Genomic DNA, 15,850 nt, shown 5'->3' with positions numbered 1-15,850 from the left:
TCTTTGAATTTAAACCACTTCCCGCTATCGCGTTCATGAGCGCGTTGGTTGCCGCATCGGCGGATGGCGAAGTTGTCGCCAACGACTCTAATTTTTCTTCCACGGCGTTATTTATTACTTTACTGACATTTGCAGGCATCACTGTCGTTGATGGCATCTGTTTTTTTCTTGAAAATCTCTTGGATTTCACCAACGACATTAGTTTGTTCCGCGCGGCTGAAAGCGCCTTTCCGGCAACATCTCCAATAGCGCTGATTCCCTTATCACGAATAACATCAATAGCCTTCATTCCTAATTGTTTGGCTAACGGCGCTACTTTTGGAGCCATTCTTGTAAATAACCCCGCAATGGTGCTACCGAGACCATCTCCATAGTACGCGCGGTAAACAGGCAATCGCGAGTTTACCACGTAGACGAGTACTGGTTTATCGTGGTTGTAGTGTATGATCATCCTTATTAAAAACACCAGTTTTCCAATTAATCATCCACGAGTTCGTCTATGAGCGTTCGATATGCATTAATGTCCATAATACCGCCTGCAAATAAACGCTTGCAAATATCAGCGGCCTCATTGATTATTTCCGTAGAGTTATTTCCGGCTCGTTTTCCTCCGATTAGTACTTCCAGCCGTGATATATCACTGAGAACACTATTAGGACAGGTAACGCCATAGGATTCTTTACCAACAGAGTATCCTTTTCCTTTTTTTGGTGTTATACTCTTAACTTCCTTGTGGAATGCGTCGTAATCGGATTTACTATGATGTGGTAATGCATCTTTATGTTTACTTGCTAAATACACTATTCTTGCCCAGTCCTTTAACGACTTTATATTTTTCTCGTAACCGCTTTTGATATGCTTCTTATCTCGTATGCTCTTAGCAAAATTGTTGGCAGTAAAATTAATTAATTCTTCCCTGCTGCTGAAGCCTCTAATTTCATCTATTGTGCTCTTCTTGAGTACAATACGGGGTATATTTCCCTCTTTTTCTTCCGGTATTTCTTCTTCCGGTGTTTCTTCGGGTATTTCTTCTTCTGGTTCTTTCGCAGCAGCGCCTAGTTCTTCCTCGTCGGCCATTGTAACATAAGGTTCTTGTGGTTCGGTTATAGCGAGTGGTGGTGGCCTCCGTGTTGTAGCAGCCGCTATTTTTGCAGGAAGTGTTTCTAAAGACCTTTTTGTTTGTTCGGTCTGAGCCGCTATCTTTTCAAGCGCACCAAGAACGGGTACAGTTGCCGCCGTAACATCTTTGGTCGCTTTAGTTACCGGGGCAAAGAGTTGTTCGCTTCCAACAGTAAAATCGGTTTGTAGTTGCTGCCGCGTTTGAAGTTGTTCTCGGACCCTGTCTCGTAACGGTATAAACTTTTTAAGCGCTGCTAGCCGCTCTCTGGCTAGCCGAGTAGTAAGTGATTCGCCTACCATTATTGCAATTGCGAAGCAATTTCTAATTTCTCGCCGGAGTTTTCGTCTATAATCCTTCTAATGTTTTTGATCTTACTAGAAATCTCCCGGCGTCGTTCATAAACACGTCCGAGTTTTTTTCGTATTATTTCAACGGCAGTAAATAGTCCAATGAATGCATTTGCGTCATTGTGGTACAAGTTTTCATTAATCGTATGTTGTAATCGTTTTATAAAAAAGTACTCGCGGGCCAGGGTAAAACGCCCCCGTTTCGACTGTTCGTTAATAATCTCATAATCGGATAATATTTTTTCACTGTCGAGACCATCAGATAATTCAATTCCTTGATTTTTTAATTTTGAAATCTCAGTTAATATATTATTGATGTCTTCGATATTCATTATTCTTATAAAACATCTTGTTTTTAAATAAAAAAAAATGAAAACCCCGTGTATCAATTCCGAGGTGTTCATACTTTGTTTTCTTCCGGAACGGACAATTTATTGTCAGCGCCGGTGGCCTTGTCAGCGCCATAGGCGCCGGTGACTTCGTCACTCGCTGATATTTACATATGAAAATCGAATTCTGTGTCCGGTCCTTTTTGAGATCGCTGTTTGATATACTCGTTCTGCAACAAATCGTACTGAGGCCCTACAAATGTCGAAATATTTTCCTGCCGCATGCATGGAGTGAAATGTTTTTTCCTCGTGCGTTGATGTATTAAACGATTTGACACCTCTTGCTTGATTTGAACACTTACCAGTTTGGCCTTTTTTAATATTTTCGCTCTGAGAGATAGCTTGCAGATTACACAGTCTGTTATCTTGACAATTAGAATTAATGTGATCAATAACGAGGCCATCCTTGATCAATCCGTTAAACGCTTCATATACCACCCTGTGAACAAAATACGTCTTCTTTCCAGCACTAAATTGCAAATACCCCCGATTATTCACGGTACCAACCGGCTTCTTCAGTTTGCGGTTTCTAACAATGCCGTCGCGAGATGCCTCGTAACTGACGAGCACAGGATGCGGCTGAAATTCTTGGTCCATTTGTATAATAATACTACTTGTCTAATTCATTATTTGGTTTAATTATAAACCTTTCAATGTAGTCTTGGGGGGTTTTGATGACGAAGTCTGCGGTAGGGTCAATGACGGCGTTTTTAATTCGCTTGTCATAATAGCGTTTTAGTTCCCTGTATCGCTTTCCGCCACAATTAATACATAACTGTGATTTTCCTCGTACACCGACGTGACAAACCAAGCACGGGAGGGGGCCAAGAGAACCATTACGAACGCTTTGTAAATGGTACCCGCAGAATTCACCTCTACATGATTTATTGCACGGGGTTGTCGACCCAATCATCAACCATTTGCAGTGATTCATTATACTATATTCTTTCATTTAAATACTTGTTTTAATTATATGGATGAGTTTGAGAGATTGGCAGTAATTAAGCCCTGGAAAAATATTAAATTCAATCTCGATAGAGTCCTCAAGGACACACCAAAAGCGTTAATAAACGATAAAACCCTGTTGAATAAAATACGCGATTGTATCAATGAATTCAAGCGTGATGGCGCATCTCACAGTTGGTCAACATTTCGAATTGATGGCATTGTTGATGCTACCATGAACGACAACCGCGCAGCAACGATAATATCACAACTTGACGGTAAAAGATATTTCTTCAGAGTAAAATTCATTGTCCGGGTGAAATCAGGCGATTGGATCATACGTGATAAATTTGAACCAGTTCTCAGCGACAAGAAAACAGTCACTGTTAGCCGCGACTCCAAGCCGGGGTTGTTAACCGGAATTGACAGACCATACTATGAACGAGCGTATCCTGAAACAGCAGTTGTTTATGGAATATACCCGTTAAATAAGAAACCTGATATCGGAAAACTGAAACCGATGAAACAGTCAACCGGGATAAATTGTGTAGCAGAACGAATAATAGAGCATTTTACAAATGCGTGTCGAGGAAACAAATTGACTGATTTACGACGTAGCAAAATCAACCAGTGGGAACTAACCGTAAAAGAGCGTGGAGCGACCATCAGCGACATAGCGAGATTAGAAACATCGCTGAGATTTCCAATAACCGTTACAACGATAACCGGTGAAGTATTATACGAATCAAAGTATAAATCGAAGGGAGCCCCAATCAAAATTATTGATCATAACGAACACGCATGGACGCCCGCGATCACAATATTTCCACGGGATAGAACAGTAAAGTATATACCCGAAGAATTCCTGGGAGAACAATTCTCCAAGGACGGTTTTCTCGCGGAGAGGAAACTATTTGATGCTATTGCCTACTTGTGTAAAAACGACCCTGTATCAGTGTGGTTACTTCGCAGCGCTGAAAACGATGCGGATACCTTTGATCAGTTTGTAAGACCAAACGGCGAATTATATCGTACTGAAGCATTTCACAACAGGATGAAAAAAACCGCCATGGAATTTGAAGAGCATGATGAACAACTGCTAACAAATTGTTTTACGATTCCATCGGTTGTAGCTCATGTTGCAGCAAGGAAAAATGCGTGGAGACCAACGCGCAAGGAATTTTTACCAGATGTACAATCCAGTTGTTTGGAATACTATCACGGTGGACTATGGAACACTGAATACAACCGCGACGCTATGATTTCCGTTGATATGGTTGCCTGTTATCCAGCGAGTTTTCTCGGGTATGGATCCGCCGCTGAGTACTTTAGACGATTTGGACACCCCAGACATGAAATGACTCGTGTTGCTATTAATGGACCACTGCCTGATTTTGATTTAACCGGATTCGCTCGCGTAGTATCATTTGAGTTCGCGGCAGGACTCCATCGCTGTTGCTATATTTGGATCGGTAGACACATAGCTGAAAAGAAGTGGTTGCCAATAGCGCTGCTACGGTATATGATTGATTGTAGCATGCTAGTTTCGTTGATTGTCAGTGACGCGATTATATCATACCGGGCGCAGACTGAAGTCTGGTTACCAGAACCAGAGCGTCTAGATAGCATAATTGACGAGTCCAGAAAAAACATTGATGCCGACGAGGAATATATCATCGAATGGTCCAGGAGGATATTTAACCAACGAAACCGCGAGGCAAAAGATCTCGGTAGAAGAATAATTGGTAAGTTCACACAAGGTGGAAAAAACCACGACTACAAACGATATTGCTCACGGCTGATTATAGATGACGCAGAATATGATTTCGTAATCAAGGACGCAGTGGCAAAAAATAGATACGTGAACTGCAAAACAGCTTTCTTGTCCAATGGAACAAAGTTGGGTACAGTTGTTTCCTACAGCGATGGAGACAGCCCCGCGTATCCACATTTGAGGGCGTCTATGCTGGGTTACGCCGCTATCAATTTATTCTCGATGATAAATAGATTTCCCGATACCGCGGTTAGAGTAGCCGTTGATTCATTTTATATAGACGTAGCGTATAAGGGAAACGTAACCGAGTTTACTAGTCCGGACGAGAGTTGGGGTACATGGAGAATTAAAGAAGAAATACGACGCGATTATTCCCCTTCAGCAAATGTCATCGTTGAGAACAATTACCTACGCGGTGATAAATTGTCAGAATGGTCTAATGCACCATCGTGTTCTGATCCAATTTGTAGACACAAGACGGTTTATTTAAGCGGCTGTGGCGGGTCAGGAAAGACGACTCGGGCAATTGAATTATTTCGAACGCGGGCAAGTATAATCGTGCTTACACCGACCCATAGACTAGCGCGAGAGATAAAACAACGAAATGTTGACGCCGTTACTTATCACAGCTTTTTTCGATACAGCGGCGGTGAGTGGACTCCTGATCGAATGGGTGAAAAATTTATTCCTGAAGTTATCATCTGGGATGAGATATGTACTGTTTCGTTAGATACTTTACAAATGTTTCTTGAGTGGTTGCTGCGCGCAAATACAGCTGTAATCATGTGTGGGGACCATGGCCAACCACCACCATTTGTCGGCGAGGGTCCACATGATTGGTTGAGCGGGTTCGTGGACTATTATGAAGAAACCGATACTGATTACCGAGCACTTGATGAACAACTGCGCGAGGTTAAAAAACTAATCAGATTACAGCCGGATAGAGTTCAGTGTGAAATAATCCGCGAGGTGATTCCGGAAACGCCGTTGAATGAATTCTGGGAAACATGGAGACCAAACGATTTGATTGTAGCGAGTAGAAAGATAGTCAGAGACACACTTCAGCGGAGGTTGTTTGCGTTGCATAAGGAAAAGTTTCCAACGCGCCCAGTGCCGTTATGTTATAGACCCGCGGATACACGGCGGCAGAACATTGAAGTTGAAATCCCGGGCCCGACAGCGTCAGGGACAAAAAAACAAATTCTTGTGCTGAATGATATTGTGCTCGTTGATATCAGCGTCGTCGAGGACGCGCTACGTGCTGATAAATCCCCGTGGACGCTAGGATACGCAACAACAATACATTCCTCGCAGGGACTAACCATCACGGACACAATTGTTTGGATGGTTGATAATCGCATCGAATGGTCGAATCTAGTCTATCTTGCAGTGTCCAGAGTACGAAGGATAAATCAGCTTCGAAGAATTGTTATTGACGGAGCCGGTGACGGAGTCACTGACGAAGTCACCATCGATGCAAGCGTCATTGATAGAAAACTCTCGGGTTACCGCCAACAGGATAAAAAAAAACAGCGGCGTTTTGATATTGATGCCGAATTAATAATCTCGCTACGACAACAACAGAATAATCACTGCGCGAGTTGCAATTGTATAATGAGTTGGCGTTATTCGGATAAAGACACTCGCCAATTTACCGTGGATAGGATCGATAACAGTCTCGGTCATGTCAAAAACAATGTGAGGTTGACCTGTCTTGAGTGCAATAGACGCAACGGCGCTAGTTAAGACCACGTGGGGGCAATTGAGTATCGGTAGGTATCACTTGTAGTTGCTCGCGTGTAAATCCGCGCTGAGGAGCAGTTGAATCCAGCCTATAGATCGGTGGTCTACCAGTTGATCGTGTTATCGTTGATATGTTATGTGTGGTAACACTCCAAATAGGATCAGTAGCTCTTTTTTTACCGCCTTCAAGCTCTCCTGGTTCATACAGATATCTCACGGTGACATTGCCGAGAATCGGCTTGAAAACGCTATTTATTTTTGATTTTCCGGGTATATACTCGTATTTAATCGCGTCGCTGGGCTTCATGTTGATTGCTCGGGTAATCTCGTTATTTAACGCTGCAATTACACCTGGCAACCTTTTGACCCATTCACGAGATCGTTTTTCCTGAATGAATTCCTTCGCGTACTGATATCCAAATAACCGTTCAGCGAGAGTCCGATTGAATCGTTCAACAATTGCCTGATCACGATGTAGCGCAGTATGACCTCGTCGTATCGCGACGCTATGATGTTTCAGCGTTGATAAAACAGCGCCGCGAAATTCACTACCGGGATCAACTTGTAATAGATTTGGCCAGCGCAGAGGACCTCTTCGATAAATCCGCTCAAACGCATCGGCTACTTCAGTTGCTGACTTTGTTTTCAACGGTTCCGCTTGTTTGTATCGACTCGCAACATCAACTACGGTTAGCGCGTATTTGTAACCGTTGTCATGCGGCAGAAATAGTATATCAGCCTGATGAACTTCATTAGGTACGCTGACATCAAAGCGCGAGAAGTTGATTTGTTTAGGCGGTGGTAGATAGATTTGCCATATAGCCTGTTTGGATAACCAATTAGCCGCAGTGGTCTTTGTTACCTTTGCAGCGCTTGCAAGCTTACCAATTGCGGCCTTCCCCTTCCAGTATCCTCTCGGAGAATAATAGATGGAATCCATCGTTTTTCTTGGATGATTGTTATTAATTACCAGCGCCAATCATTAATTTACCTTTCATAGCCGATTTTACCAACCATGAGGCCAATTTTTCTTTGACGGATTTATCAGGAATAGCATTTAATGCGTGAATTAATTTTACGTCCGCGATATGACGCTGTTGCAGATCGCTACTTTTGTAAGCAACATCATGAACATGACACGCCTTATCGATAGCGTTTATTGGGTACTCACCGGGTTTGGGTTGATTTTGATCATCGAGTCTGATATCTAATCGTGTTCCGGGGCCACAGTAGTTATATCCTGGGAGGTGTTTTTCTCCTGGATACTTTGCCCACGGTGTTCCGGGGAGTTTTGCCAATTTGGCTGCGATGTCACCTCCTCGCTTTTTTTTAAAACATCTCCGGGTTTAATAGAAATAAATCTAAATTTCTTTGTACCGCATTGTACACACTTACCAGTAAGCGCCGATCTGTTATTTCTTGTTGTAGCGGTTGTCATATCATTTGTGCCAGTACGCACTCTACACTTCACACAATATAGATCCATAATTTATGTATAGAGATATGAATATAATTGATTTTTCGGCGACTAAAACAAGAGAACCAGTTAAGCATGTTGCAGCGTTACCAAACTCGATCCGGATGATTATCATCGGACCATCTGGATCCGGCAAGACGCAATTGTTACTCAATTTAATAATGAGATGGATGAAGTGGGATAAGTTGTATTTGGTTGCTCCTAGCGTAGATGATCAACGATGCTACGAGGTGTTGAAAGATTTCAACGAGAATGCATCAGCGATCGCTAAAAAAAATGTTATTGAGTTTATTACGGATATCAATGATGCACCGGGTATTGATGATATTGATGGCGACGTTAACAATCTAGTCGTGTACGATGATGTTATGTTAGACAATCAAAAAAACCCAGCTAGGATATTTTCCAGAGGCAGGCATAAAAACACTGACGTGATATATGTCACTCAACGATACACTCAGATTCCAAAAGTAATTAGAGACAACTGTAATATTCTTGCTGTGTTCAACGGCGTTGATACACACACGCTACGAAATATTTGGCAGACATGGTGCGGCGGTGACATGGACTTTAATACTTTTCGAAACTTTTTTAGTCATGCTCAGTCGACCCCACATGGATTCGTAACGATAAATTTACATGATCCTCGGACACGATATCGTATCGGACTTGACCAAATATTCGGTTAGTTGTAAATAATTTTCATTGTAAATAACTACTTAGCAGCAGAGGGGGCAATGACATCGACGCGGTCGTCGATGTGCTTACCGGACGCTGACGACGCTGGGGATCGACGCGCAGAAGGTGTTAATTAAACCAAATGACGTTTGGACGATCCCCCAACGACGTCGTCGTTTTTTTTTTACCAGGCGCTGACGACACTAGATCGTTGAGTGCAGAAAGTAATAATTAAGCAAAATAACGATTGGACAAAATGTCCGATTCGCCCCCTCTGCTGCTCCTAATCGTCAGTGAAAATACTATTTTTTTTGAAAGTAGTAAACTGTGGCATGATGCAAAGCAGTGCATCTTAGAGCTTTTACATGTTTTCGCTTTCACCTCCTTTCCAACTACTAATGGATATACAGCAGAATGCCGCTTTACTATTCCTGGATCTGTCGTGAATAAAATAGTTTATAGTAATTATCATTTTCCTGTTTAGTTCGTTCGTTTATCACTTGTCTTTAATGTATCGTTTCCTAAATACGACCTTTTATATACCTCTCAGAGGAAATATTTTGTTTTCATGTATGTATTTAATCTGGTACGTGCTGCTGTTTTTTTGGTACCCAGCTCAGGCGAGGACATTCTTTTGGATGAAGTCATGTGGATGAGTTAGTTTTTGTACAAGTAGTTCCTAGCGCGGACACACGTCGTTCCTGGACGTTATTTCTCTCCAAAACAAAAGAAACATAATGTATGGTAGGGTGTTAATACTGTGAATTTCAATCTGGATCACGAAAAAAAGAAGTTTTCAACAGTTCTGCTGTGATAATCGGCGTAAAAGTCGCAAACATGTACCCGTTTTATTATGGAAGTGTCACATTACAAGAATAAAAAAATAAATTTTGCTTGATCGACCAACAAATAAAATCTCAGCATCGACTCTGGCAGATTTTTATCGCTTCAAGAATTTATAATGGTTGAGACAGGTATCAGCTAATACTTGCATTGGTTGTTGTTCCCGTTGGTTGCGATAGTAGAAGTAATGAAGCGACCAGCGAAGGCATAATCTGTGCACCCTAAAACTTGTTTCAAAGTGCCAACTGTTTTCCTTCATTACAAATAAATATAAACTGTAGTGCATACAATGCTAAATTGTATCATTCTTAGCGAACACTGTTAACGAGTGGGAATATATGAACGAGCGAGCGGTCGGTATTTACATCTACAAATGGCCGTCTAGCTCCAAATACAAGCCACTGGTGGTAGAACAGCATATAAGATAATCGTACTTTTGATTTACATGCATATAACCGCTTGATCAAACTTAGATCATCCTCACAGAAGGCATTTGCTTCACAGCGAAGTCAAAATCTTAGGTCCAGGTGGCTGTTACTGAAATCTCTATACACAGTAGCCTTTACGGAGATATCTGAGTTTTCTTAAGCATCTAATACAAGCGAAAACATTTGGTTGCCGCGTTTTTCTTCCACTGTAATTCTGGCTTTTCAAAAACAAGAATCGCAATAAAAACAACTCATACTTACCTATGATGATCATAAAGCTCTTTGCCATTTTTCGCTCAATCCGCAGGTTTTTTCGTGCCATTCGGCTATTCATATCCCAGACGGTGTTTCTTGCTACATTTCGGACCTAAAATAGAATTGAGTTATTGATTGATTTGAACGAAGTGGAACGTAGGCTCATAGAAGACTGGCTGACTTTTCCAGACATACCACGGCATCAGACTTGGATTGATCCGGTCAGACTTGGAACGTGAGAGATGGAGCAGTGCGCAGTTAGTTCTGGGACAGAATGCCTGCTATCTTGGATCATCAGATCTCTATGTTAAAAAATTTAAGAGTCGTATGATTTTTTTGATCTTCTAAATTATTTTCTCAACGTTTTAGTGATAAACTACTCAATAGTTCAATTTCTTTCCAGCATTTACATGCCTACGTGTGCTAAAGCATATGACGTTTGCTGTTATAAAGTGTAAGGTCATCATATCATAACTTACACACCAGTTGTTTTCACCCGCGCTAACAGATCACAGACACGTTTTTTAAATTTACGGATACAGTCTGCCTGTATGGAAAGGTTGATTCGGAGAGGAGACGTCTACGAAAGTTCCCTTGTTATAATCTTGGGCACCGCTGCGGTGGCCTAGTGGTTAGAGCGTCCGCCCAGGATGCGGGAGGTCCTGGGTTTGAACCCCGGCCGAATCATATCAAAGACTTCTAAAAATGGTACTAACAGCTGCCTCTCTTGGCGCTCGGCATTTAGATGTTAGTGTTAGGACTGGTCGGCCTGATGCCCCAGTGCTGGACATCACTTTAAAACTGTCACCATGCAGACATCGTTGCGATATGACTGGAAAATTGTTAAAGCTACGTTAAAAATCTAGATCACACACAATTCACACACTTGTTATAATCTTGAGTACAATAATAATTATGGATGCAATGGATGGTATGGGATAATCAGCTCTGAAGGATTATGAACATAAGCCTCAGAATGTATTTTCCATAAATCGAAATCAAATACATGTTAGACTGAATATAATTATTGCTTTGTTTAAATTGTGCTTTCGTTTGTATACAATAACTGTTAATATTGTACTTACCGTGTTGAGAAGCTTATAGTACGATACGACCATGGTGCCGACGGGAACCAGGTAACAGAAGATAAATATGCAAATGTTGTAGCTGGTGGTGGCAGCATCCTTATCCGTCCACGTGACACTGCACGTGGTTCCAACTCCTTCCGGGGTGTACCGAGACCAGCCAAAAAACGGCACTACTGTCCAAAACAACCCACCGGCTGCGCAAGCAACTACGGCCAATGTGGCAACTTTAACGGTTATTTTCGAAGCCAGCAAAGGTCTTGATATCACTAGGTAACGATCCAATGATACTGCCATTAGAATATACAAATTGGCCATTCCTATAAAGTATACAATAAAACCTTCAATCATACAGCCTGTGTCGCCCCAGATCCAACGTCCTGCCATGCTGGATGTAGATGATAACGGTATACCAAAGAAACAGAGGCTGAAATCACCTAAAGCCATAGCAATGATGAACGTGTTAGTTGCAGAACGAAGATTCTTATTCTTTGCAAATATTGCAAGTATGATCCCATTTTCAAGTATTCCAAAAATGTAGATCAAAACCAAAAGAAATGCGTTCATAAGATGGACATAGGGGCTTACTTCTGGTGGAACGAACCCGAGAACATATTCGTGGACGGGGGGTGTTCTGGTGGTAATGTTGACGCCAATCATAATGAGTATTTTGTCGTTAGAAAATTTAAAAAAGCATCTATAGATGATGTTTTAAAATTAATTCCACTCTTGGCACAAATATTTCTTGAAAAACTTCACCACTATTTCGATAACTCGACAGGAACTTTCAATTAAAAAAATCTTACATAATATATAAAATGATTGATGTGGTTTCTTGTCCTTGAGGACCTGGATCTAGACTAAGTCTTTCTGAACCTTAATTAGAGGCCGACTCCACTGATATTATAATGACTCAAAAAGTACTAACATGACAAATGCAAAGGATCTTGAGGATTATATATGTATATATCCAATTAAGAATCTTTTCACTCAAAATTTTAAATTTTCCTATTCGCGTGATGCATGAACAGTTCTAGAAATTTTATGATGGAATACTATACGTTGACTTCTGTTCTCAACATTTGATCTAAGAACATCCAGTATTCTTCACCAGCACAGCGATATCACCTTCTTCCAGGAATAGCAGAAATAACTTGATTCATATCCTATAAAGCTTTTTATGAAAGGATGACTCTGCTGGCTTGCACACTCCATCAGCTGGTCTGAACATGCGCACTATACACTTTCTACATAGACTTGCCTGGGTAAATAACTCTTTCGATTCACCTTGATTTTGACTATCTAGCATGTTCTTGTCCGCCTAAAAGCAAGCATTGTCTTGTCTGTTATCGATTTATCAGGAATATATTTCCATCTAACACAGGCGTATATGTCCAAAGCCCGAAAGACATCTGAATTCATGACTCTTGATCAGATTTGGGTTTGTTTCATTTCAGTGGTAGTAAAATATTGTACGCGAGAAACTAGTCTCAGTGGCATTTAAAGTGTTTATGAAGAAAATCCAGCTCAGTAGTCAGAATAGTTACCATAGCAACATAACCAGTGAATTATGGCCACCTCACACACCACAAATTATAGGAAAAAATTAATCCCCCGAAAAGCCTGTTCCCCTTTTCAATAAGTTCACTATGATTACAAATAACAATTAAAGGTTTTATAGAGATCAATCACACCTTGCTCCTGTCCCCGCAGCTCATGTTCAGCCATTTATTTTGCTTAAAAAATTTATGCCAATAAAATGAAGGAATTAAAGATAAAGATATATTGAACAGAAGACGACTCTTTTGACTACAAGCCACGTAAAATTGTTTTGATAATTATAATTTAAAAGCTGATGAAGATGATTCAGTTATTACAAGCACAATTTCAACGGGTGCAGAAAACAATTAAACGATGAGAAGAAAGAGAATGATCAAGATGTTAAACAATTAGTCAATGATTTTAAGTCACGTGTAACAATAAAAGATAGGCCGATGGCTGTCAATATTAATCTTTCACAATTACACAGGATGAAAGACTTCGAATATGTCCATATTAATCTTTCACAATTACAAGGCATGAATGACTTCGAAGATGTCAATATTAATCTTTCACAATTACAAAGCATGAATGCATAGTCTGGTCGGGTCTGGCGCCGGCCTTGATTACATCTTATATATGCGATTATGTTGCCTAAAAGAATCCTGATGATATAACGTCATGTTTACATGTTGATAAATGTACCTAAAGTCCTGATAACATAACGTCATGTTTACATGTTGATAAATGTACCTAAAGTCCTGATAACATAACGTCATGTTTACATGTTGATAAATGTACCTAAAGTCCTGATAACATAGCGTCATGTTTACATGTTGATAAATGTACCTAAAGTCCTGATAACATAGCGTCATGTTTACATGTTGATAAATGTACCTAAAATCCTGTCAGCATTATGTCCTGTTTCTTCTTCTTCTTCTTTTCCTCTTCTTCTTCGCTTGTCCATCATGTCCGATGATGACACTAGCTGTGCAGCCCACGGTGACTACGTATGTTGCTCCTTGGCTGGAAGCACGAAGGACGTTACAAGCCGTTTCTCTTCCGTGGCTGTGAGACGTTGGCGGTTGTCATCTTCCATAATTTCGACAGCCTTTGCGATGAGCGTGCGCCAGGCAGACCGGTCCATGGCCGAGGCTTCCAGCTCGCTGGGCTGGATTCCGAATCATTTCAGCTTACACTTAAGGTTGAATTAGTACCTTTCCCTGGGGCACACTTTTCCCGCTTTCCCTGCTTGAGATCAACATAAAAGAGCTGTCTGGGTATTCTGGTCTTCTCTATCCGAATGAGGTGGTCAGAGCAGGCCAGACTATCCATATGTTGATAAACGTACCTAACATTTTGATAGCAACGTCCTGTTTACATGTTGATAAATGTACCTAACATTTTGATAACAACGTAGAAATGTACCTAACATTTTTATGACAACGTCCTGTTTATATGTTGATAAATGTACCAAACGTTTTGATAACTAGGTCCTGTTTACATGTTGATAAATGTACCTAACATTTTATAACAACAGTCTGTGTACATCTTGATAAATGTACCTAACATTTTGTTAACAACGTCCTGTCTACCTGTTGATAAATGTACATAAAATTTTGATAGCGACGTACTGTTTACATGTTGATAAATGTACATAACATTTTGATAACAATGTAGAAATATACTTAACAGTTTGATAACAACGTCATTTTTATATGTTGATAATTGAACCTAAAGTTTTGATAACGTCCAGTTTACATGTTGATAAATTTTCCTAAGATTTTGATTACAACATCATGTTCATTTGTTGACAAATGTACCTTACATTTTGATAACAACGTCATGTTCAAATGTTGATAAATGTACCTAAAATATTAATAACAAACTCTTGTTTACATGTTGATAAATGCACCTAACAATTTGATAACAACGTCATGTTAACATGGTGATAAATGTACCTAATATTTTGATAACACCATCCTGATTAAATATTGATAAATGTATCTAAAATTTTAATAACAACGTCCTATTTATATGTTCATAAATATACCTAACATTTTGAAAACAACGTTCTGTTTAAATGTTGATCAATGTCCCTAACATTTTGATAACAACGTCTTGTCTGCATGTTGATAAATGTATCCAAAATTTTGATAACAATATAGAAATGTACCTAACATTTTAATAACAACGTTCTATTTACATGTTGATAAATGTACCTAAAGTTTTGATAACAACGTCCTGTTTCCATGTTAATAAATGTATCTAACATTTTGATAACAACGTCCTGTTTATATGTTGATAAATTTACCTAACAGTTTGATAACGACGTCCTGTTTACATGTTGAGATATGTACCTATTTTCAGAACAAGGTCCTGTTTATATGTTGATAAATGTACATAACATTTTGATAACAACGTCCTGTCTACATGTTGATAAATGTACCAAACATTGTGATAGCGTCGTCTTTTTTACACGTTGATAAAATGTACCTAACATTTTGATTACAACATTCTTTTGACATTTTAATAACAACGTCATCTTTATATATTAATAAATGTACCTAACATTTTGACAACAACGTATAAATGTACCTAACATTTTGATAACAACGTCCTGTCGAAATATTGATAAATGTACCAACATTTTTTATAACAACGTCCTGTGTGCATGTTTGAAAAATGTACATAAAATGTTGATAATAACGTAGGAATGTACCTAACATTTTGATAACAACGTCCTCTTTACATGTTGATAAATATACCTAAAGGTTTGATAACAACGTCATGTTTAAATGTTGATAAACGTACCTCAAGTTTTGATAACGACATCCTGTTTATACGTTGATAAATGTACCTAACATTTTGATAATAACGTCCTGTTTATATGTTGATAAATGTACCAAACTTTTGAACATATTGGTTACATGTTGATAAATGTACCTAACATTTTGATGACAGCGTCCTGTTGACATTTTGATAAATGTACCTGAACTTTTTATAACAACGTAGAAATGTACCTAACACTTTGATTACAACGTCCCGTTTACATGTTAATAACTGTACCTAAAGTTTTGATAACAACGTCCTGTTTACATGTTAATAAATGTACCTAATATTTTGATAACAACGTCATATTTATATGTTGATTAATGTACCTAACATTTTGATTACAACGTCCTATTGACGTTTTGATAAAAGTGACTAACATTTTGATAACAACA

General features: G+C 39.6%; 1 protein-coding gene across 1 annotated transcript in view; it reads right to left on the bottom strand.

Annotated features, from left to right (window-relative positions):
* LOC149771960 (visual pigment-like receptor peropsin) overlaps positions 1-12,180 on the bottom strand; it is a 32,178-nt gene extending 19,998 nt beyond the window's left edge. The window contains exons 1-2 of the mRNA XM_089948008.1: positions 11,085-12,180; positions 10,006-10,111 (exon numbers count right to left, since the gene is read on the bottom strand). Coding sequence (XP_089804134.1) covers positions 10,006-10,111; positions 11,085-11,744 — 766 coding nt within the window. The 5' untranslated portion in view covers positions 11,745-12,180. The remainder of the gene's footprint in view (positions 1-10,005; positions 10,112-11,084) is intronic.
* Positions 12,181-15,850: the final 3,670 nt, after the last annotated feature.

This window comes from Sinohyriopsis cumingii, unplaced genomic scaffold (genome assembly GCF_028554795.1).
Source record: "Sinohyriopsis cumingii isolate HCF-2022 unplaced genomic scaffold, ASM2855479v2 utg001542l, whole genome shotgun sequence".
In the NCBI taxonomy this organism is placed as follows: Eukaryota; Metazoa; Mollusca; class Bivalvia; order Unionida; family Unionidae; genus Sinohyriopsis; species Sinohyriopsis cumingii.
This window is presented reverse-complemented; position numbering and strand designations above follow the sequence as displayed.